General features: G+C 33.8%; 2 protein-coding genes across 3 annotated transcripts in view; one reads left to right on the forward strand and one right to left on the reverse strand.

Annotated features, from left to right (window-relative positions):
• The first annotated feature begins 233 nt into the window (after positions 1-233).
• On the forward strand, positions 234-13,157 carry LOC108778105 (lamin-C). 2 transcript variants are annotated; one of them, XM_018545202.1, is made up of 9 exons: positions 234-685; positions 7,675-7,987; positions 8,439-8,731; positions 8,971-9,165; positions 10,436-10,658; positions 10,753-10,974; positions 11,223-11,327; positions 11,882-11,939; positions 13,000-13,157. In XM_018545202.1, the coding sequence occupies exons 1-8, from the start codon at positions 234-236 to the stop codon at positions 11,903-11,905; spliced, it is 1,827 nt and encodes a 608-aa protein (XP_018400704.1). In that variant the 3' UTR covers positions 11,906-11,939; positions 13,000-13,157. The 2 variants fall into 2 exon arrangements, with proteins under 2 accessions (XP_018400704.1, XP_018400703.1); XM_018545201.1 differs by lacking the exon at positions 11,882-11,939.
• Positions 13,158-17,801: 4,644 nt separating this feature from the next.
• Positions 17,802-24,542, reverse strand: part of Lapsyn (Leucine-rich repeat activity-regulated protein at synapses) — an 88,243-nt gene continuing 81,502 nt past the window's right edge. The window contains exons 2-3 of the mRNA XM_018545203.1: positions 22,182-22,402; positions 17,802-18,719 (exon numbers count right to left, since the gene is read on the reverse strand). Coding sequence (XP_018400705.1) covers positions 17,880-18,719; positions 22,182-22,402 — 1,061 coding nt within the window. The 3' untranslated portion in view covers positions 17,802-17,879. The remainder of the gene's footprint in view (positions 18,720-22,181; positions 22,403-24,542) is intronic.

The following is a 24,542-nucleotide window of genomic DNA, read 5'->3' on the forward strand; positions in this document are numbered from 1 at the left end:
CGCTCGATCAAGGCACGGTTCGCGTCGACGTTATCAGCGTCGAGTTGCTGATACGCTAAAACACGCTAAAACACGGACGCGCGCCGGTGTTCTCCATTTCTCTCTCTGTCTCGCTCCCCCCTCAGTGTCGGCGAGGGTGTCTAATTGAGAACGGACGCATCGTGCCTCGTACGAGACCCGCAGGCGCGAGAATTCGCGTGTGAAATAGTCGGTGTAATATCCGTAACTACAGAATGTCAACGAAATCGAGCAAGAAGACCGCCGCGGCGGCCGCGGCCGCCGCCTCCGTCTCTTCCGCGACGTCCGCCACCGTTGCCTCGTCGTCATCCTCCAGTATCCAAACGCCGCCGACTACGTCGACGCCGATCAACCGGCGACCTGGTAGTCCGCTTAGCCCGACCCGGTATTCTCGGCTGCAGGAGAAGCAGGATCTGCAGAATCTCAACGATCGTCTGGCATGTTACATCGAGAAGGTGCGTCACCTGGAGACCGAGAACTCCCGGTTGACCCGGGAGATGCAGACCCATCAGGAGACGGTCACCCGGGAGGTCTCCAATATCAAGGCCATGTACGAACACGAGCTGTCCGATGCGCGGAAGCTGCTCGACGAGACTGCCAGGGAACGCGCCAAGCTGGAGATCGACACCAAACGCCTCTGGGATGATAACGAGGACCTCAAGAGCAAGTAAGTCGGGCAATATGCATTCAATATACACGGTGTGTGTATATACACACATAATCTATATATATATATATATGTGACGTTTTATGCTTTGAGTAAAATGATAAGCGTTTTTGCCCGTTGCCTCTTGCTTGCAAAATAGATAGGAAAGTAAGATGGCATTGCTCGGGATCGTTATTGACGAATATCAACGCGATCGAGCGAGTATCTCGTTCCCTGCGACGATGGCTATTGATTCGTGAGAAAAATACTGCAAGAGAGAAAATTAATTCGAATTTCATTTGTCGAATCGTTGAACGCACACGAGGGTGCTGCAGTCGGCAAAGTAGCGAAACTCGGATTCGGATACAATGGAGACCGAGGGAGACGAGCTTGGGGCGTGGAGTATGTATACAGCCGAAATGCAAAACTCCTTTAATTCATGAATCATCGGTACTGAGCTATATTTAATTTTCCTTTCGATAGTCCCGATCCTCATGAGCACGTCTTATTCTGACACATGCGCAGTATAAAAATTAATATGTGCGCAATCGCGCGTCCGCGTGTATCCATAACCTTAATACACAGCTCCATATTTTAAACGTCCTAGTTCTGACCATTTCCTATTTTTGAGCGTTTCTGCAAAACCACCGCCCTTCCCTCTCCGATTATCTCGTATTTTCTATTTAATTGTGCATGCGAAAAAGAATATTTATAATAAAGAGATTGCTTGGCCCTGACAATAATTACGCTGTGTGTGTTATTACAGCTTATCTTCGAGACGGTATTTTTAGATTCGGAACGCGTTTGATATATTCGTGATTCACACGCGTTTCAAGGGACGAAAGCACAATTTCGTAGCCTGACTAATTTTGTTTTACAAAAATGATATGTACACTGGATGTGTTATGAATCGAGTACATAATGACTCATCTAGTAAAAATTTATGCCACTTTCCAGATACCGATGACGCAAAAATTCAAATCTGGTTATATTTATTGAGTTTCTTTCTGTGTACTTGAGATATGCATAATTCCCTGCATAGAAGAATCACAAATTGATGTAGCGTTATAGTATTATTTCAGTATTCATTACGAAGGCAGAGGAAAAAATGTGTTGGTCTATTTTATATAATTTATATATTTACAAGGGTAGATTATAATTTGCTTATTTGTAGTATTTTAGTATACTCGTCATTGAATATTACAGACTGTAGTCATTCTCCTTTCATATTTCTCGACTTCTTGATAATTCCTGGGGAATTATCAGATAAGCGTTACACTTGGAGATTGCACATACTTTACAATACACAATGTGATACGTGTCTACTCAATATCATATCCCAAATAGTACAGTTATTTTTGCTCTATCAGGTTATTATTATATGAAATTATTATAAATATTTCTTGCAATAATTTAACGTTATATCCTATATTTTGCGCATACAAGTTATACAAGAAGCGAATACTCGCACGATAAATAAAGATATTCAACAGGTAATATTCAATGAGTAAAAGTAAAATTAAGTAAAAACGAAAATCTTGAATCCAGTAACGTGGTACAAAGCGCGCGCTGAACGTTCTCGACTCGTTCTGATCGATACTTTTGTGGCACCGCGTCACCTCATTTTCGTGCCAGGCAGTAATGTAGAGTGTGACGGTCGTAAATATAAATTTTCCTTAATCCAGATTCCAAAGGGATTCCGCAATAAAAGAATCGATATCCGCCGAATCTTCTTGAGAGATTACCAAGCAGTGTTGCTCATCCATCGATGCGTCACGTGTATTTTCGCGACAAGTGTGTTTGTCAACAGAGTTTAAGATCTCCAAAACGATGCGTCAAGATTGGTTATCCGCCGGACCCTCGGGGCGAGGGGAAGCAAAAACAAAGGAAACGTGCGACAGAGTGCGACAGAATGTGACAGAGAGAGGAGGAAGTAGTAGGGGGAGAAGAAAAGAGAGAGCGCAGGTGATCGAAAGGACAAGAGAAAAGAACGTTTATGTAAAGAGGAAATAATTTTCGGCGTGAGCGCGCCGCCCGGCCTCGGAGAAGCATGAACGAAGCCGGGGCTTCTCCGTAACGTGACGTTACTACGAGCGGTTGCGTCACGCTTACTATGCGGCGGTGATGTCAGTGCCGGTGCTTTATAACACCTGACCTGAAAACATTGACTCCGATCCCGCCGGCCGTCACGTACGACCCCGCGACTAACAAACAAGGATTATACGTCGGGCGCGTTTTATTCGTCGTTGAAACAATCGATCCTTCGACCCGCGCGCGAGGAGTGAAATTTTTCCGCTATAAACTTACACCCTCCTCCTCCGCTGTCTCTTCTTCCTCCTTTCTCCTCCGTGATTATCAGAACTTCCGCTTTATGAGAACCGATCATTGGAACGACGGGGGGGTCATTCGATTTTTCACGTTTGTTCACTGGAAATTGATGGAAGACGACAGCAAGGTGTGGAAGAAATGGAAACAGTAATAAAGGATGAAGTAATAATAAAAAAAAAAAACAATAATTTTTTACTAAATCCCCTAGTCATCCGTGAGATTTTAATAAAATCGAGAGTAGACGAAGAAAATAAGATTCGCTAATGTAACGCTTTTTGTTATTCGTGTCAAATACACGTTACGCACAATTATTTTGTACGCGTAAAAGCGATAATTCCGCGTTCTAAATAATTATCGCCGCACGCGCTATATTTTCTATAGTTACTATAGATTACGAACTTGTTCGATTGATGTTTCACGACGAAATTACGGTATTTCCCTGCGACTTACTCCGGTTTATACCGTTACGACTGCAACACACATCATTCCCCATAACGCGTCTACAGTGCTCAACTTACGTGAATAGAGTAAGATTGGTTGACGGGGGGAAAGGCTTAGCAATTCAAACTTTGTTCACCTGCATTTTCGACGTTTCCTCCCCAAAACAGATATTATTGAACGATTATTATTGCATGAAAATCAATATTAGTTTGATTTGTACACTTGGCGGTAAATATCTTCATATGTATGAAGTTGCCCGCATATAGGGGCATATTTGAAACGATTGCTTTCTATTTATTTAGATATTAACGTGTCTGAATATTAGACTCGTTATTTAAAACTTTAGTTATTTGAGAAATGTGTAATATTAATATTATTTATTATTATTATTTATTTATAGTTATCGATTCGTCAAATTAAATATCCTCAGTTACCCGAAAACAATCGTTTCTTGAATAATCAGCACGATGCGCGAATATCTAGACAGGAAATATGCGGCCCGTATCTAACTCGATTATAAGTGCAACTTTATATATTAAGATGTTTATGTCTCCCATATGTACATTAATTATACATCGTATATTATTTGTAAAGTCAGGTTGAGAACCTCTGAGAGATAGTCACGGAGAGATTGTCAAGCTCATTTTCATGTTAAAGATCGTGGTGTTTTCGAAGATGACAACGCTATAATTTTTCAGTAAGGTAGCATCACGGCTTTACTATCTTATTTTTGTTATTATTGATGTTATGCGTCGACTATATCGTCGCGATTCTTTCGTCTCCATTATATTTGGAACCTTCGTGAAAAGAATTGTGTCAGCGACCAAAATTGTTGAAAATATACAGCGTCTTCATTATATGACAGACGGCATTCGAATGTCTCTTTATCTTTCTCTTTTTCTAGCATCCGCAAATTTAGTGGTCCTTGAATGAGCAAAAAAGATTGTAGCATATGACGCGAGCGTCTTCTAATAGAAAACTTGATCATTTAGGAATATTTAATGGATACTTAAGAATATTAATATTTATGAGAATATTAATATTTAAAAATATTTAATGATAATTTAATGATAATTTGCATTCAAGAAATATCACAATTTTCTCACTAGAAATTTTTAAAGCAATTTGAATTTTTCTTTACATTTTAAAACGTAAAGAAAATAATAGATTATTAAATGCAAAATGGAAATAATATTTTTGAGAGAAAAAAATAATTATAAATTCGTCAAAAAGTTTGAAGTATTATTAGTGTTCTTTAAACTATTATCTAATACTTCTTTTGCGAAAACTTCGTATTTTGCATTCTTGACAATGAGGAAGATTCTTTGAATTTTCCTGAAAAGAAACATCTTGTTCAGTTTTTTTATTCGCTAAAAGTGCAGTAACGTCGCTGTTCAAATCCGTGATCCAATTAATCAATGAGGTAATACATTCGCGCATTCCTTGTGTGACCGGCGATACGCATGAAAGCGCGAGACGGTCGTATCTGTACTTCGAGGTCAGCGCAATGCCAATAATCTCGAATTCCAAACGTCACGGATAAACCGCGGCGAAAAGAGCTGAAGGACACACGTTTTCGAGCAAATTCGAAATTTTTGAGGTCCACGGATCGATTACTGATGCCTGAAAGCCGGTGAAATCGTGGATGACATCACGCGGCTGATGTCAGCCATTTTAGCAATGTCAGGCGTCGCGTGAGGCCGGCGTTGCACGCGAACAGGCGCGTGTAAAATCTCGCCATTTTCGGAGTCGCACAAGGGCCACGATTTATAAGTTCAAGAGCGTATACGTGTCGCGTGCAACACGAACGAACGACCGGCGCAGCCCTTCTCACCTGGATAAAGTCCTAGCTAGGATCTGTACTTTTGAGAAGTTAAAGGAGGAGCCAGCATATAAATTCAGAATCGAGGATAATATCAGAATTACTTATAAATCAACGATGTCTTTTTAATTTTACTTTGGAATTGCAATATTACTTTCTTAATGAGATAATCGTACCGTGTATATATATATTGTTTTTTTTTTTTTTTTTTTTTTTTTTTTTTTTTTGGTAAGAGTTTAGCTTGTGGAAAAACATTAAAAAATTTATTTAAATGTGTATAAAAATATAATATATTTTTATTGATTATGTACATATAATTGAAGATTAAACACTTTTAATCGAGCTTTTAATCTTCAACGTTTCAATTCATGCAACGCGAAAGTATTTATTTATGTAAAATGACAAAACTCCAGCGATTCGCGGCTAAACTTGACCCGTGACACTGTAATGGATGTCGCGTACATAGCTGGATGCATATGACGTTGCAATATAATATAATAAAATATTTTATTATCTTTAATTTATTTTAATTTAATATAATAACTATGTAATTAAATTTAAAATGATTTTATTAATACTTTTCTATTTTAAATTTAATTAATTAGTTATTATATTAAATTAAAATAAATTAAAGATAATGAAATATTATATTATATATGTATGTTGCAAGTCTTCTGAAGCGTCTCGTCGCCTCGCATTTTGTACCGATTAGTCTGCGAGAGAACTTGAGGGCGACGACCATCACCCTCCTGCTAAGAACCGTATGAACCTCGAGACTCCCTTCCTTGGCAATTGTTTAGAGCAGTGGTATCCAACTTTGTCTTGGGCTGGTAACGACACATGGCGTCCACGGTTCTACAAGAGAGAAACAGAAGGGTTAGCAATGTGACAAGAACTTTAGTATCTACTGTTATCTTCTTTCTATTGCATTTTTACGATGTATGAGTATAGTTCACAAAGAGCAATCTGGAGCGTATCTTTTCATTTCTTTCAAATGGTTTATCGCCGATTATTTATTATAATATATTTACTACGAAGATATATATATATATATAATTTCTATTAAATTATCAGTAACTAAATAAAGTACATAATTATATTATGAAAGATTTAATATTTAACTATAAAAATCGTTATAATATGCAGTCTACAGAAAATTTTATTTCATTAAAGATTCACATATTTCCAGCTTGATACCGTTGGATATTGTATGATCATTAGCTTAAAGTCGCCATAAGTTAATTAACAGTCGACGCACTTCTCGCGATGGCGAGAGCGTATGCTTTCCGGAACGCATGTTCATTTCTTGCCTTGAAAATCGGGCGAGGGACGAAGGCGAACGGACGAATATTAAAGACACGTCCGGGCCACCGACAGAAAATAAAATTCTCAATGTGGGTCGTGCATCGCTTGAAATAGAAGCGCGCGCTCTCTCTTACCCGCCGGCGTGCGGCTTCCTCCTCGTGAACCGGCACGGCCGGCGCGGTATGTCGTAAATAAAAACGAATTTGTATCAGAATGCCGATTACATCGTAACGAACTTGCACGTTGTGTCTCATAAAAGTAACACATTGTCTGCACATTATCTATATAATAGAGAAATTTCGCGGAATGAAAGTACATGCAGATAACGCGATAAATAATTAAATTTACAATATTCAATACTAAGGACCGTTAATGTAAGAACATAACTAATACGAAGCCTATAAGTCTAGCTATTTAGTTTAATTTATCTTTTAATTGTTACTCTCTCTCTCTCTCCCCCTCCCTCCCTTCCTCTTTGTTATTCCTCGTTTTTAATCCCCGAATTAATGTAAAACAAGAATTTGTGGTAAGCTGTCTATGATGTTTTCTGAAGATGCCATAGCGGGAAAAATGATTTTACAAGAATAGATGTCATCATTCGATGTTGCTTCTTTTAAGGCAGTAGGCCAAGGATAACAAGACGATGTTGGTTCTGAGAATTTTATGTCCAAAGAATCTTCGTAGAAACACTCGGTTAATGAAAAATTCACTTTATAAATTCTCGAAAAAATTTGTTTTTGCGTTTTGGAATTAAGACGTTAAAATTTTCTGAATCAGAAACTACATTTAACTTTCTGTTAGAACTTTGTCCAATTTGACTAGTATATCTGTTTACTTAGCCAGTAAAAAATAAGGTATTATTTAAGAGAATTAATAGGGTACATATGTATATTTTTTGTATTATAATAAATAATATTTACCATTATACAATTGAACGTATACGTTGCGGTTTGTAAACTTCTTTCATTCATGTAAAGATGTTAAGACAATCTTGGCAAGCAATAGCTACTAAAAAATTACAACTGGTTGTTAAAGAAATATAACAGAAATTTAAAGATATTATAATGCTAATACAAATAAACGCTATATAATTGATATTTATTGTTTGTTTTAGATTGGACAAGAAAACAAAGGATCTACAAATATCAGAACGAAATGCAATGATATTCGAGTCGCGCTGCAGTGACTTGCAGTCGCAGTTTAATCAGTCACAGGCAGAGCGCAAGAAGTTAACTGAGAAGGATCGGGATTCGGAAAAGGAAATAGATCGATTGAAAGCATTACTGGACGACGCTCGTAAACACCTGGAAGAAGAGACTCTTCAGCGGATTGATCTCGAAAATAATATTCAGAGCCTCAAAGAAGACATCAGTTTCAAGGATCAAGTTTTTCAGCAAGAACTTACAGAGACTCGTTCGAGACGACAAGTAAGTGATTACTTACAACAATATGATCAAGCCTCGTTAGATTGTACTGTCATAAATATATGTATATTAGTTTTAAGAAAAATTTTTTATTAACATTGGCAAACAATGAAAAAGATTTTGAACATAAAGTTTTATTGAAAACAACTATTCAATTTTATTGTTTGTAGTTATACAGTATATTATGATATTTATCAACTTTTGATTATGTAAAAATTTATAATTTCCGTCTATGTGTTTTATGATAAATAAACCATTTATTGTTATCTTTAAAAACACTTAATGAATTTTATTTTAATGTCAATGATATAATCTATAATCTGACTGGAAAAAGAAAAAAGATGAAAGATAAGTTAAATTTTTGGTTGATATAAGAACTCCCAATTTCAATATAATATTTCATTGATCTTTTAGTTAATTTTTCGGAATAATTTATATTATAATTGTATTTTAGGTCGAAATATCGGAGATTGACGGTCGTCTCGCGGAGCAATATGAAGCTAAACTACAACAATCCTTGCAAGAATTACGCGATCAACATGAGGCGCAAATGCGTGCTAATCGAGAGGAGATTGAGCTTTTATATGAGAACAAAATCAAGAATTTGACCTCTCATGCTCAACGTAATAGTGGAGTCGCCAACATGGCAACCGAGGAACTGAGACAAACTCGCTCTCGAAACGAAGGGCTTAATTCAAGAATTAACGAACTCGAAGCAACCAGCAATGCCCTTAATTCACGCATTAGGTAATCTTTCTTTATAAAATTTTTTGTTTATAAAAAAGATTTATGTTAAGTGAAAATATAATTTCTTGAAGTCCACAACTCTCATATTATAAGTTTTACTTCGAAATAAAAAAAACACGATGTATAATATATAGAAATTAAAGACTAGAAGAAGAAATTTTTTGATATATTATTTTTATATAAATAATATTTATTTATAAGTATAAAATAAACGTATAAATAATATAAAATCTTGACAGGGACATGGAAAATGCAAGAGAGAACGAACGTTCTCGTTATGCAGACAGTATGGCTGCAATGGAAGCGGAATTATCACGTATGCGAGAGGAAATGGCTCAACAATTACAAGAATATCATGATCTTATGGATATTAGAGTAGCGCTTGATTTGGAAATAGCTGCGTATCGCAAGCTGCTCGAAACCGAAGAGGCGAGGTAAATCAATATCACAATTTCTGTAAATTTTAATAGAAAATATTACGTATTGACTAGAGTTAACTTATGTAAAACAATTAAAAATTAATGTCGAGTTCAAAATAAATAAAATCAATTATATTGATAATATAATAGTGCTAAAAAATAAAAAACCAATATTAAAATGTCAAACTTAAAAATTTTAATAAACATTTCGATCTTACGTTTTAGGTCATCTTCAGTACAAATTTAAAGTTATGAAATTTAAATATATTAAATTGGATTAAAATCTAAATCGCCATAATGTAATTAAATGCATTTTATAGTTAGTATATTAATTAATATAATTAATGCAAATTTACTAGAATATATACAAATATAACGAAAACCTTAAGACTTCATGGCGTAAAAAATAATTATTATACTGAAAAAAATTATGTTGTATCAACAACATTATCTTAATTGAAAATAATTTTGTTAATTCAGTAAGACTCTAGTAATAAAACAAATACTTATGCTCTTGTTTTAATAACATTTTATTTATTTCATTGATACTATTAAACCAACAAGATTGTTTTCAATTAAAATAATGCTGTTGAAATATCGTTTTTTTTCTCAGTATACAATTTTATGGCATTTTTTAATAATAATTGCTACATTGTCAAAGTATGTATTCAATAAAATAGAGACTTTGAATTATCTCATGTTGGAAAAAAAATATAGTGAAAAATGAAAATATTAACATTATAAACAGAGCAGTGTATAAAGGAATTTGAATTTTCAGTGTCATTTCGTATGTCTAATTCGTTTGTTTATGTTTGCGAAATGTTTTTCATATTAATCTTTTAGAATTTTTTCTTTATCCAATATTAAAATATTATTCTAATCCAATCGATGTTCTGTTATTATCGTATTTCTGTTTATATGTTTCTATATTCATTATGTCTGATTTTTAAAAGTGTTTTAAATTTAGCTAACATATGATGCATCACACTCTTTCTTTTTTACAATTTATTCTGTATACGATATAATTGAGACATTGGAGGGAGTCCGTCTTTTTGTAATCTTAATAAAATTTCTTAATTTTTTCGAACATAAATAGGTTATATTAATGGTTCTACTTAAAAAAAAAAAATGTCGAATTTGTCGGATAGAGAGAAAAAAGGGAATAGTAATAAAAATACTTTATTAAATTGACATTTTAATAAATTAATACACGAAAAATTAGTCCTAATTCTCTTTATTGATGTTATTGATATAATCAATTTATACGAATTTATCTCAATTCCAGATTGAATATTACACCTATGCAGTCGACGAACACGTCTAGATCAACTCCGTCCAGCAGACATACTCCTCTCAGAAGTGGCAAACGAAAACGCACTTTGTTGGAGGAAAGCGACGAACACAGCAGTAGCGAATATAGTGTTTCAGGTACTGCCAGGGGTGACATGGAAATTACTGAAGCGGATCCCCAAGGACGATTCGTAAAACTTACTAATAAGGGCAATAAGGTAAGTAAATAGAACTTATCGAGATCCAGCGGTGTGCGTTTTAGTTTCATTTAAGGTAATTCTCACTTCTTATCGAATATAACTTTTATAATAGGAAATAAGCTTAGGCGGGTGGCAAATTACTCGTAAATCCGGTACTTTGGAAACAATCTTCAAGTTTCATCGTAATATAAAGCTCGATGCAGGTGCTAACGTGATGGTATGGTCAGCTGATATTGGCGCAACGCACGAGCCACCTTCTAACATTGTTATGAAAGGTTTGAAGTGGTTCATAGGAGATAACATGACTACTATATTGACCAATATCGAAGGAGAGGTATGTTATTTATTGTACATTTGATTCTTAGATACATGTTTCCCTTTATCAGTATAAATATTTTAAATCATTTTTGTAAAATAATGTAAGACTTGTTGAATGAGGTAGTTAAATTTAGATATTTTCGACAGTATAATATATTGTACTTATACAACATCAGACCATGTAAAATCGGCTCTGTTATGCATCTAAGGGTTAATTTTATATTGAGTAAGATAAGATACAAGATTAAGTAAATTTTTTAATAGGAAATGGCAACTTCTGAGCGCAAGAGGCAGCAACTGTCCACAACTTTGTCCCGACACAGAGAAAGCTTGGGATTCCGATCATCAGAAGATCTCCATCATCAACAGGTAAGGATGCAATAAACATTTTATTGCATTATAACATTATGTTGAATGTGTAGTGAAACGAAAGCTTTAAACTACTTTTCGGAATTAAAACAAAACTAGATTTTAGAAAAAAAAACAATTAAAAAAGTGGGATGTAATAATAATATAACGCTGATACGTATTAGTGTTATATTTTAACTGCAGCATTATTTTGATATATTACACACCGACACATAAAATCTAGCAAATTATATAGCAGCGCAATTATTATAAAAAACTTCTATACTTTAGAAAACTAAAAACATATGTTAATCAGTAACATAATAAATCTTGGAAGTCATGCTTTCTAATTTTTAAACGTCGAAGAAGACAATGTGGCTATTATATTTATTTCAAGTGTTTAAGGCATTACAGAAGTTAATTTAATATTTACATACCGAATATATATAGTACACAATCAGATATTATTTACTTTCTATTTGTTTCTGAAGATTTGTCGTATACAGAATAAGTGTTGCAGTTATAGATACTACTTTGGAGTGTAGTATTTTCACAATTCACTTCTTGTTTCATAGAGAAGATATCTCTACCCGTATTAAGGGTGAGGGCACACGACTCTGATGGGCACTTTATGTAAGTTGTTTTATAACCTATCAGATGTTCGAACGTTACGTTATCGATAATATTCTTCGCACTCATAATATATAAGAATTATTTTGCTTCATATTGATTTTCATGCAACATTTTGCCTGGATGCTCACCGCTTAACTAAAATTTCATGCCTTATGAGAATTAATATATATATATATATATATATATATAAACACATATATTTATATATATATATATATATATAATAATCTTCGTTATATATATAAAACTGTGATCATCCCATTAATTAACCACATTGTCTTTAATTAAGATATTATCAAATGTTATCTTATACGTACACAATACTTAAAGCTTTCTTTCTTACACGGGATTCAACCTCATATTGATAATAACTTAAAGAAATTTTGATTGTATTTTTGTATGTTATCAACGTTTGAATATTCTAAATATATTTTACGAATGCAAGATCCTTAGATTGAATTTATACGCAAATGCAGCTTTTATATGGAGCAAAATTGCATTTGCGAATAATGTGATTGATCAATAGATCGATTTAAAAAATTTATCATTCTTATATTGCATTTGCGGTGAATAATCGAAATTTTCATCTTTTAACATTATAATAAATCAATTGTTCCCGCGTTTCATGATATCATTAGTATAATATTATATTATATATATCGGATTAGTGTTGAGAAAGAGTCATTTGTGAAGTTGTATGTGCTTTAGTTAGAATGCGAATGGTAAAAACATTTACAAATAACATAAGTCTGATTTAGCATATTTATGTGTATTCTATACATTACTATACATATATTAATACAATAATATAGATTATTGTATGCAAAAGATGTAAAAAAATGTTTCCGAGAGATATATCATATTTTCTGCATATGCATATTTTTTTCATCGTGTGAATATAACAATAAGATTCATTATTTGCTTATATCTGTGACTAAACGAATATGTCGACATTCATGTAATGGATTAAGTAAACTGGGGTCCACGGTGATTGCTCAATTATTTTATGTTTTTTTTGTTTCTTTTTGTTAATAAGACATTTGTACGTTTTATGTTTCAGAGCGATCCCCAAGGCGAAGAACGTTGCCACATTATGTAAACATAAATTTATCATAAATTTAAGAATATCAAAAGATTTTAAAAGCTTGTATGAAATGCAGCTTTGTTCCGTAAGCACCGTTTAGAAAGGGTGAAAATAAAAAAAGATTATGCCATTAACACAAAGAAATTAATTTAGAGTACAATGTTAGAGATATATGAGATACAAAAATTCATTTGTCCGATATTCGCTTCGAAAAAAAGAAAAATAAAAGAGAGGATAGCAATCTTCGTATTTTCTACTTTTATTCTTTTTTCTCTTCGAGTTGAATATTGAGTTGAAACATTTATATAACTTTCCTTACACATTTATGTAATAGAATTATATATATATATATATATTATATATGTATACATATTTGAGAAGATATTGTATAATGCATTTGGACCGACAAGAGTTCAAATCAAACTTAACAAATGGGTTTCGTGATGTGAATGAAATACGTTTTTTTTGCATTTATCAATCTATTTATTACAAAAAAAAATAAGAAGAGAAACTATGCTGTTATGTTCTGTTAAATCCACAGCCATAGAATGAGTAACAAGTAAAGACGGATATTTAATGTTGTACGTTTGTATTCAGCAAACTTCCTGTCCATGGTATATACCATGTTATAAATTCACGATTACTACCATTGCGTTTGTCTGTGCTCCTATTAAATTGTATTGAAGTAGCAATGCTTCGAGTGTTCTAATTTTTAATTTCTTAATTTATAATAACTGTTTACATTTATGTTTGTTTATTTCGTCCAATAGGAAAACATTAATCAATAAAGCGATTGGATTATATACTAGTATTTGTTTTTTTTTTTTTTTAATTACAATAATAATGTGAGACTGTAGGAAAACTAAATATGATAGATGTACGACTATCAATTAGATGGACAGTTTTACTTCTCAGTGAACGCCGAAGAAAACGCTCGATTAAATGTTTGATTGAATATTATTTCCACTTTCCGATTGAATAATATTTAACTAAACACTGTATATATGCCAATGGATAAAGGAGCGTATTCTTCGGTTGTGATAAACCGCGAAATTGTGCATCAAATTGCACAAATATTGCCAATGTTCAGTTGATCTTTCTACAGAATAATTTCATGAAAAGTACAGAAAACGTATTTGTTCCTACAATCATGCCCACCTATGCATTCAACATAATTTTTCTTAATTGTATTCAGCTTTATATCATTTATACTAATAATAAAATTACAAATTAACGTACAAATATATTCGTAATTGTTATTTTTCACGATAGTGACAGCAGCTGTTTTTAGGCGAACGTTAAGTTAGGGTAAGTTTTTTAATATCATTAAAAGAACCGAAAATATTTGAACGGACAAACTGTTCGTATTATGTATATAAATCGGTTAATTACTTGTACCCGATTTATAGGGAAAAATTTTCTCTTTATATAAGAACGCTATTTTATCATATTGAAAAGATGCACTTTCGTGTAAATCATTAAGAGTCGATAGATATTTTCAATGTTAGTTCAATTTTGTAATAAAACTCATCAATTTGAAAATGTATTCTGCCAATAAAATTGTCTTGTTTCGTCAGTTTCTGTATGAACAGTTCATTTTCTCCATCTTAAGGATTTTTATTCCAAATAAACTATTTTTTTCTCTTTTCAGATGATTTTATTTCCTTTCAATTTTTTAGGATTTTCTCTTTTACTATTTAAATGAGGCAGAGCATGAAATAATTTTTATCGACAAATATTATTGAAATAAGAGGATTTAAAAAAATCTTAGAATATATCTAAAGACATGGCTCGATTTTTAGAACAAAAAATTGAGCTTTTTAATTAAAAATTTGTTTCGCTAAATATTTTGAAAAGTTTCGATATATGTATAAAGATATTTCCATATAAAAAAATGTGTATCATATTAAACAAATATAAGTCATTAATCTTTACAAATAGATATTGTTACAATTCCTTCAGTGTTCGAGTTAGAAATCTTGAATATGTGTCAAGTGTCATTTGTCAACACTAGTAAAATCTGAGAGTAGTTTGGATTCTTAAGAATTAAATTTCGTTGAAGATAATTTTATTGGAGTTTTATTAATATCTCTGTACATACAATACATATACAAAGGTCCTTCATATATATTAAAAGATAACGTGAAAATTAGTATAAAAGTTCTTTGACATATCGTAACGCGTGCATCACATTTACGTGATGAGTGTTGCGTTATTTCGATGGTATAATTATTCTATTCGCTTTACGATATTATGATGAAATGAAAAATGATCATCTCTGCACCCGTATGAAATAAATATTAGGAACTAAGTTGGGCAACATTTCGCATCCACGATACGAATTTGTAATATTTCACATTCTTAAAATGGATTGTGGCTTTGTACCGACATATGTATGTATAGGGGAGACCGGGGCAAGAGATGGCCCATGATGCCCCGATGTGTCTAATATAAAAGACGGTGAATATAACATCAAAGTAAACAATAAATGATTACCTGCACTGCAGAGAAAATGTGGAAAGATGTGTAAAATCACGTATGTAACTCGTAATAAGTATATTATACTTTGTAGAAACAACGTATAAGAAATTGTGACTGGTAAAATAATCGCTTTCGCACCACGAGATTCTTTAACAGCATGTGTACGGAAAGATAATGGAACTAAGGGAAGTGGATCACTGCCATTTAGATACATAGTATGGGCAACTAAGGCTGTGTTCCGTTTTCACTGCAAGTAACTCTAAAAATCTATAGTATACGTAATGCAAATTATAAATTTTTAATACTTGCAGTGTATAACAGAACGCATCCTAAATAGCAATCATATGATACCAATTGCACCAATCTAAACATTCTGGATTTCCCTAAACAGTCAATGACCCATGGTACTCCGTGACCCATGGAGCTCCAGTCTCCCCTATATTAGGCACCCTCAAGTAAGGGATCAGACAACATCGTGAAAGATGAGGATTGGCTGACGCCATTAGTGGGATACTTCCGTTGGTTAGATTAGTATGCTTTCCTTTTAGAGGACACACTCGACACAAACGTCGTTCTATCCTTCTTGACATTCAACGAATGATAAAGATAGAATGATCTTTGTGTCGAGTGTCTTCTAAAAGGAAAGCATACATCAGCAAGTAATTACTGATTTAGTTGCTCAGTACTGTTTGTTTAAGATGTAGATATATTATACGTATGTACGGTTCGACAATACAGTTTATTTTTTTTTTAATCATTGCGAAATGCGATACTGTGAAGTTCCAAATTGCAAAAATTTAAGTAGATCTCCCACAAGAAGAGAAAAATGGATAATCTATCATGCTTCTGGTCGTGTCGGTTAGACACTTAAAAAGTATTCTGCCTTATGTAATATAAGTAGATATAATATTATATAACTATATCATATAATATACATATATAATTATCATATTTACCACATATTAACGTAAAGACAGGGAGCAGTTCACAAAGTTCTTAACTATGTTCCGTTTCACATACGATGCGCAGGATTTATCCTTTTATTCTAGCTTGTTTAATACAGGTCTTAATAACAATGCATTTTAATACTCCTGCGCATTAACTAACGTACTTCCAATATCCCTCTAATGGCGATGTTGTCTGATCCCTTACTTGAGGGTCTCTACCCTATATATTATAAAGTATGAGTTATATGAATATAACTTAACTTTATCCTTTACACTGTATATAATAATTTACAGTAACGTACCTACGTATCCACATAATGGAAATGTTTCAGAAAAACAGAAAGAAGAAAATTAATTTCGTGAAATAAAATTGCATAGATTTTACCACTCTACTACAATGTAATGTTGTATATACTATATATATTTATAAATAAATACACAAAAGCTTACCTATTCTTAGTTTACGTAAGAAATAAATAAAAATGTCATTATATAAAATTGTAAAATAAATGAGACAGAATTCTGACAAGAAATAAAATCAACATTATGTCATTAATACTTGGATAAAAGAATCCACTTTGTCGCAATATTCTTTGAAAGAAAACTCTTGTTTAAGTACCGTGCAATAAATGTCACCCTTCGCGTTGCTATTACATTTACAAAAGCACGATAATGAGCGCGATCGGTTTCCAAGATTTGTTCGACCAAAATCAAAATCGATAGTTTCTATCGTCGCAAAGAGTATAGTGAGATGAATATATTCGTTCAAAACACGCAGAGTTCTTGAAAATCCATCACATTCACATAGATCTTATATGTATATATCGTAACCATTATATATATATATATATGTGAACACAATATAGAACATTTACACATTTTATAAGTTAACACGTTTATATCTTGTAAGCATAGTCTTTACGAAGTTCCGTTGGTTACTTTCGATGGCTGCGCTTCTCTTCGGAGTCTTAAGTAATCTAATTACTTAAGTAAAATCTAATCACATTTCGCTCCATATCTTGGATGGTAACGAATTTATATTATACTATTGTTCATATGCTTTATGAGGCTAGTGTATATCTCATTTCTTTTGAAAACTTGTAATATCTTTGAAAATGGCAGTCACGCGCCAGAAAAATTCGAACTATAATCTCACATTTATTAAATATGTGAATGTAAATGTATATTAATCAGATACAAACTGTTAGGCACGTATCTGTCGATATATCCAATTAAATTCTCTGAATCCGTTGATTAAACTCTCAATAAATACCAACAGGTATCTCAAATACTTTGAACATCGTTAATTTTTTTTCAAAGTCGATAACTCCTTAACTTTTATTTCCTCATGGTTCGTGTAAAGCTGTACTCTCGGCATCGACACAAGATTCTCTACAATTTTTATTGTTGTACATTTCGGCGATTATTTCACGAATTACCGGTTGTCAGATTGCTATTCAATAATTCAGTATTGGCGTTGTTCGCTGCTAGCTGCTGTTGTTCTTTTTGCTTCCTGCGTCGCCTGCGATTCCGCTTGTGCACACAGCATAGTACTATGAAAACGATGAAGAGAAATCCCGAGACGCACGAGATTACCAGTATCCAGACTGAGCGAGCCTTTTCAGTCTCCACTTGCTGCTGTATGATGGTCGAACATTGGTCATATAATTCATATGTTCGATTGCTGAACTGCACATTGGCGCAATCCTCGGCTACGGTCTCCGAGTTGGTGCAATTGAAGAAATTAGGCTCCATCTCGATCTGACGTAGCCTCACCCAGGCGTTCAATATCTCACATTCGCAACCAACGCTCTTGAACTTGATCATATTCCGCGAAAGATCGAGCTTCTTCAACGAACAGAATGGTGCCAGATCCTCAGTATTGACCGAGGTGATCAGATTCTCAGATACATTGAGGGTGACAAGGGTTGGTTGAGGGCCGATAGATGGGATTTTGGTGAGCTTATTCCTGGTCAACTGTAACAGCTTGATGGGCGAAGTAACTTCCACCTTGAACACCGAGTCGCTAAGCTTGTTGTTACCGAGGTAAAGCGTGCGGAGATACGGTAGTTGGAAGATACTCTTGGGCAGAGTGTCACAACCGTTTTGTGAAATATCCAGAACTTCTAGATACTTCTGTTTGGCAAAGGCTCCTTCTTCGATATTTTGGATAAAATTGTCAGTCAGATAGATGTAGGCTAAGTTCTTGTAAGAGGTCAGACTGTCGTTTGTCAACTCCCTCAATCGATTCACGGTAACATCCAGTATCTATAATAGAAATTTCCATCAAATTATTAATCAAATAAGACATGTACATAAAAGCATTAAAAAAGAGGAAGGCATATGTTTATAAAAAGATTCTCTGCATAAATAAAAATAAAATAAATATGGAACATCGTTCAATTAAATTGGATTGAAAACCGTTAAAATCTTATATAATTTCAATATTCAGTAATATCAGAGTTTGGTAATAGGTACATTAATTATTACAAAAAAATAATAAATATACATATGTATATGTAAGTATAATAAAATTAATAAACTATAATATTATTTTCAATATCTATGATTTCTAAAGACACGCAGTGTTTTCTAAATAAAAATTATTATATCATTCACGTTATTTATCAGATTTCTGTTAGTAGAAACGTTTCGAGATAAAAAAATTCCGCTGAACGGAAACAGGTCGGAATTTATCAATAAGATCTTTGTTTCTCCGTAAAGATGTACTTGTCAGATTAGACGATCGACGAGAAGAATTAATGGCGTAGCTAACTCAATAATGCAAGAACGCAAGATATTAGGACGACGAATAATGGTTTCTTTGACGTAGCCTCTTGATATGTAAACGCAATGAAGAGATATATATATATGAATCCTTTTCTGCTTTTTATTTATACATTAATTTAATAAACCTTGCATGCAACTTTTTGCTTACAGTTTCTCGATATCAATCGTACCGTTCTATAAAATTTACAAGTAAGTCTCACCGTGTCATAAATCATAATCATAATGATTAATTTACTTATTTTGTATAATATTATGAATATTAGATATTTTCAACACGATTCCTATTAAGATGAGATAGATTTTTTAAAAAGATATTATTTTCTGTGTTAACGTTGGTTTACATCGCGCAGACACACCTAACTTTGAAATTAGTATGTCTGGTATTTCTGCGAACATTAAATTCTACGTACGTGTCAGCTTTGTCGATTGAATGTATAAACAGCTCTTTTATGCGCGTTAATTCATATATGTGGTTGCACAGATTTACATGAAATTCTCACAAGTGCACATTAATGGTGGATTTTACGACGTAAGTTAATATTGCCTTTAATAACAATTTGATACAAAGTGAGTGATTCAACGACCAAAAAAAGGGGTTCTAACAAAAGAACGAAAAAAGGATTATATTAAAACAAGTTTTGTTTAAAATTTAAAGTTTTGTTTGAAAACTAAAATATTGTTATCGAAGATATCGAAATCTTTTATAAAAACTTATTTATCGACACGAAGTGTTTCTTGAATAAAACTCAATTATTGGGTCAGGTCAAAGAAAATTTATAATGAAATTGCTCTCGGTTTCCCATCGGAACATCCGATACGAAAGATCAAATGTTGGAGCATCGGTAATATCATACACGACTAAAATTTCTCAAGTTATTGCGGAACGCATCCATCCTCGTGACCCTGGACAACCCAATCTCCGGATTTAGCATGCTGGAGTTTTGCCTGGGATTCATCGGGAGGCAAGTTTACCAACCAAAGTACGAAAGTATAGTAGCAGACGTACGGGGGATTTACAGGATGCGGTCGTATCGGACGGGCAATTGAAGGAAGAAAAAGAAAAATAGTAGAACATGGTATGGAAAACGCATTTCGTAAAACGGTGAAAAGATTTAAGCTCCGGAAAGATGCATACAGAAATACCATATTTCGTTAGATTATAGCTACAAAGGCTTTGCGTTGTGATATTGTAAGAAATACCCGAGACGGGAGAAAGTGATTAATTATTCGCACATAAAGTCGCTAACAATGTACGAATTAAAGGGCCCAAAAATAGATTTATCATCGCTTTAGCATTACATAAAGCCATGAAGCGCGTAATTTATTACCGCAAAAGAAATATCATTAAAAATAGTGATCAACAAAGGCGTCTCCGAAAAGGTATCAACAAGTATATACGTTTTATCGTCGACATTGATAAAGCGAAACTTCTGTAATGTTATTATGAAGTACGCGTTACAAGACAGCGCACGCGTTAACCTGCTGGGACATCAATCCGTCTCGCAAGTCAGTCTTGTGCATCCTTTGTAAACTAAGGTTGCCAGATTTACCTCCTTTGATGAAAATAACATGAAGTAAACAAGAGAGCAAACATATGATGCTCTAAAAATTGTATTTTTTAAATAATTCTATTTTGTTTAACGTGTGGTCTCAGTAATAAGAATATACCAATAATATATAAGAGTTAAGATAATAAAAATATAATTGAGAAATGACTGTACAAAAGAAATAGTAAAAATAAGTTAAAAAAATGTGAAAATAATTTTGATTCTTATTGTTGGAACTTTTGTGCTTTTTTATACACTTTTCTTTTAAAACTTTTAATATTATATTAGGTGTTGTGCTTTTTTTGTGTAATATAAATTTGAATAAACAAAGAAGAAGAGAGAAACAGAGAACGGAGAGAAATAAAAGATTTTATTGCTGTAATTTTAGCAACAGTTTAACGTAAACTCTTTTATTAATTTCTATTTTATACGAATTATTGCAGCAAATAACAAAAAGAAGGTAATCGATGTGTATAAAATACACTTACAGGTTCCCACTAAAAATGAATTTTGAAATTCTCTGACTTTTCCAGGTTTTCCAGATGAGAATAAAAAATTTTCCCTGACCAGTATAAAATATTTATTGTCGGAACTGATGTAAATCAGATTTATATATGTTTTTAAAAAGAGAGAGGGACACATTATATGAATAGAAATAATTTAATTAAGGCAAGGTTAAATAAGCGACGTGTTGGATAATTGTAATTCGAATAATCAAGGTTTTATGTATGTAAATTTTAACGTTTAGAAACAGGAGTAGTAGGAAAATTAGCCTATATTACTAGACACAACGAAAATCTAAAAGACAAAGTATAATAAAATCTTGTATAAATTCAGGTAAAAAAGAAATAAATAAGTATTGAAAAAAAGAATGCAATTATGACAAAAAAGGTAGTCAAATAAAAAATGAATAAAATATAAATTTTAATCATTTTATTATAAATTTTAATTATTTTATAAATCACTACATTTGATAAAATATACATTTAATTGTAACAAAGTTAATTAAATTTAAGTTTCGTATTAAACTATATGGAACAAAAAACAACATTCCGAGAAATTTCTAATTAATACATTAAAAAAAAGAACAAAAGCGCCATCTCGTAGTAAGGAATGATTTGTAAAGTGCGCAAGTTTTGAATGTACTTGACTATAAACCTTAGATATGTTTAAAAAATTATAACAATTTTATTTGGAATAAAAGCATTTCAAGAGAATTACGAGCAAAGTTCAAAATTCCAGATTTTTTATATTTTCCCTGATTTTCCCGGTTTTCCAGACCCGTGGGAACCCTGACTTACAATTAGATTTTTTGAATCGTACAAAAATGTAGCTATATTTGTTGTGTATTCAATTAACATAAAAATAGATTGGTGTTTATCGATAATCTTACCTGAATGTCAGTCTTGAGATTCGTCGGGATATCATGCAACTCCATATTCGAACAGGCTGCTTCCAGCATTGAATAGACCCTGTTGTATCGGCACTTTTTCAAAGAAGTGTCCCGATCGACGACCTGCGTGGGGCCCGGCGAACCCAACACCAGAACATCCGGTACCGTAGCCACGACGAAGCCCAGTAATAGAAAACCATTAAAAAGAAGGATGCTCATGTCTACAACAGAAACGGAAACGTACGCTTGAACTTTGCCCAAATCGAAACTCCGATTGGATAATAGTTTTGTGAATGGACAGGATGGATAGAAACCATAGTGAAAATAACAAAGTGAGTATAATTATGTGAGACACGAAATGACAAATCACGTTGGGTCCTCGCTTCGCATTGTGTATCATTATAAATTATATTTAGAAGATTTTTTATCATCTTCATTAATCGATATATCATCATTTCCTCCCTTTTAATCCGAAAGATTTCGTTTTCGCAAGGCGATGGGCGGCTTGAAGCAGTTAAAAGAAGTTGATTAGCAACCCGCGAGATAGCTTTGAAAAAATTGTGGAAACTTTTCCAATCGCTCGTACCTATCTTCCCGTAACGTCCATTTACGTGCAACTCCGGTATTTCCGTAGCTTAATTAAGTATCCTGCTAGATGAAAAAGGAAAGTGAAACTCGCGAGAGAGAGAGAGAGAGATATATCACTTGAAATCGTAATAGCTCCAGCTACCGGAGCGTCAGCGTGTCTATTTGCGTTCGCTCGTTAGACGTTTTTCATGTTCGGAGAGCAGTATCATAATCCCGATAAGCATCGTTTTCGGTTGAAATCGATCCGACAAACGCAGGCGAACATTTTTGCATCTATTACGGGGCATGCATTGCCCGGTGTCACTGACGAGATGCGGTTGCGAGAGCTGACCTCTTATATAGCCGGTTAAGCTGTCAGTCGAAATAGCTGCATGGCCAGCTGGCCATCCGGTCCGCTTTACTGCCGACGAAGTAATTTCCAGGTGATTCCAACTTCGCGCGCAGAGAGGGAAAATTTCGGCCGTGTAAATTTTCGGACTTTGACAGCGGAGCAAAATTACGAAGGGAAGAGAAGGGTTAGGCGGAAAGTTAACGAGGCTTCTCTCTTCTATTATACGTTTCCTGCGTCCCGGTTTGATGTATAAGCATAAAACGCGGCGTTTCGTACAAGAGAAACGGCTGTCGAAAACGTCCCTTTCGTTATTAATCGCCTATTTATCCTGATCAAATTGCTCTTACAGCAGGTATTAATAATGTAATATACACAGAGAGTAGTAAAGTGAATTTAAGAAACTGAGGAATCTGTAATTGTTAGCGCGATATCCTCCGCAACCCAGACGAGATCGATGTAACTGCAGTATTTGTAAAGATTATATGGCACAGAAAAAAAAAAAACAGTGAGGCGCAAGCAGTATATATCCAAAATGTTAATTTGCTTATTGCTCACTGTTTAAATTTTTTTGTATGCCATATCGCATTAAATTTACACTTAGGACAAATCACCGCAATTGTATTCTTTGCAGATACGCCTAAAAAAGTTGAACGTCAGACACATGAATAGAATTTTATTACATCATTATGATATTTGTGCGCATGCTGTTCTACTTTTAGAATACTTTAAGATCTTAATCTGCGTCTCGTAAGAAACTTCCTTTTTTATACCGTGCGACACTTCGTGTACGTCGAGAATATTTCGCCCTTCTTCGCTCGACCGCTAAGCGACCTCGTTCCGCGGAGGTGCAGCCGTTGCGGATTTTTATCGCGGGATTTATTGCGCATTTCGATGAGATAAAAATTTCATGGCGCTCTAGCTCCCCGGGGCTGGATATTATAGCGGGAAACCCGGCTTCTCTCAACCATAATTAAAATTAAATTGCAGTTAGCTAAGACGAAAGTGCTCTCCTCGTCGAAGCCGAAAGCTTAATAGCATTGCGTAGGATGCACGGAGGAAAGGAAGATGATGCGCCTGCATGTTGTAGTTTGCCGTTTGTGTAAAGGACGATGACGACGGCGATGAGAACTTCACCGACTTCCGTATCTTACGCTCATTTGCCTGCATTCGAAAACGTTATTAATACAAATTGGAACAGCAGCCTATCTCTCTCTCTCTCGCTCTCCCTCCCTTTTTCTCTTTGCGAAACTTCCGTCCGATCTATTTCTCAATACAACATCGTGATAATCAAACTTCCTCCTCTGAGCACTCTGTGACGTCGTTGTCTCCTTCTTCCATCCATTCTCCTTCGGTTTATGAACGTGAAGAGAACTATGAGTCTATTAGTTCTAGAATTAATTTGATAATTTTACGGGATATATCTTGCTTAATTGGCTGTCCAT

Source organism: Cyphomyrmex costatus, unplaced genomic scaffold (assembly GCF_001594065.2).
Source record: "Cyphomyrmex costatus isolate MS0001 unplaced genomic scaffold, Ccosl1.0 scaffold480, whole genome shotgun sequence".
NCBI lineage: Eukaryota > Metazoa > Arthropoda > Insecta > Hymenoptera > Formicidae > Cyphomyrmex > Cyphomyrmex costatus.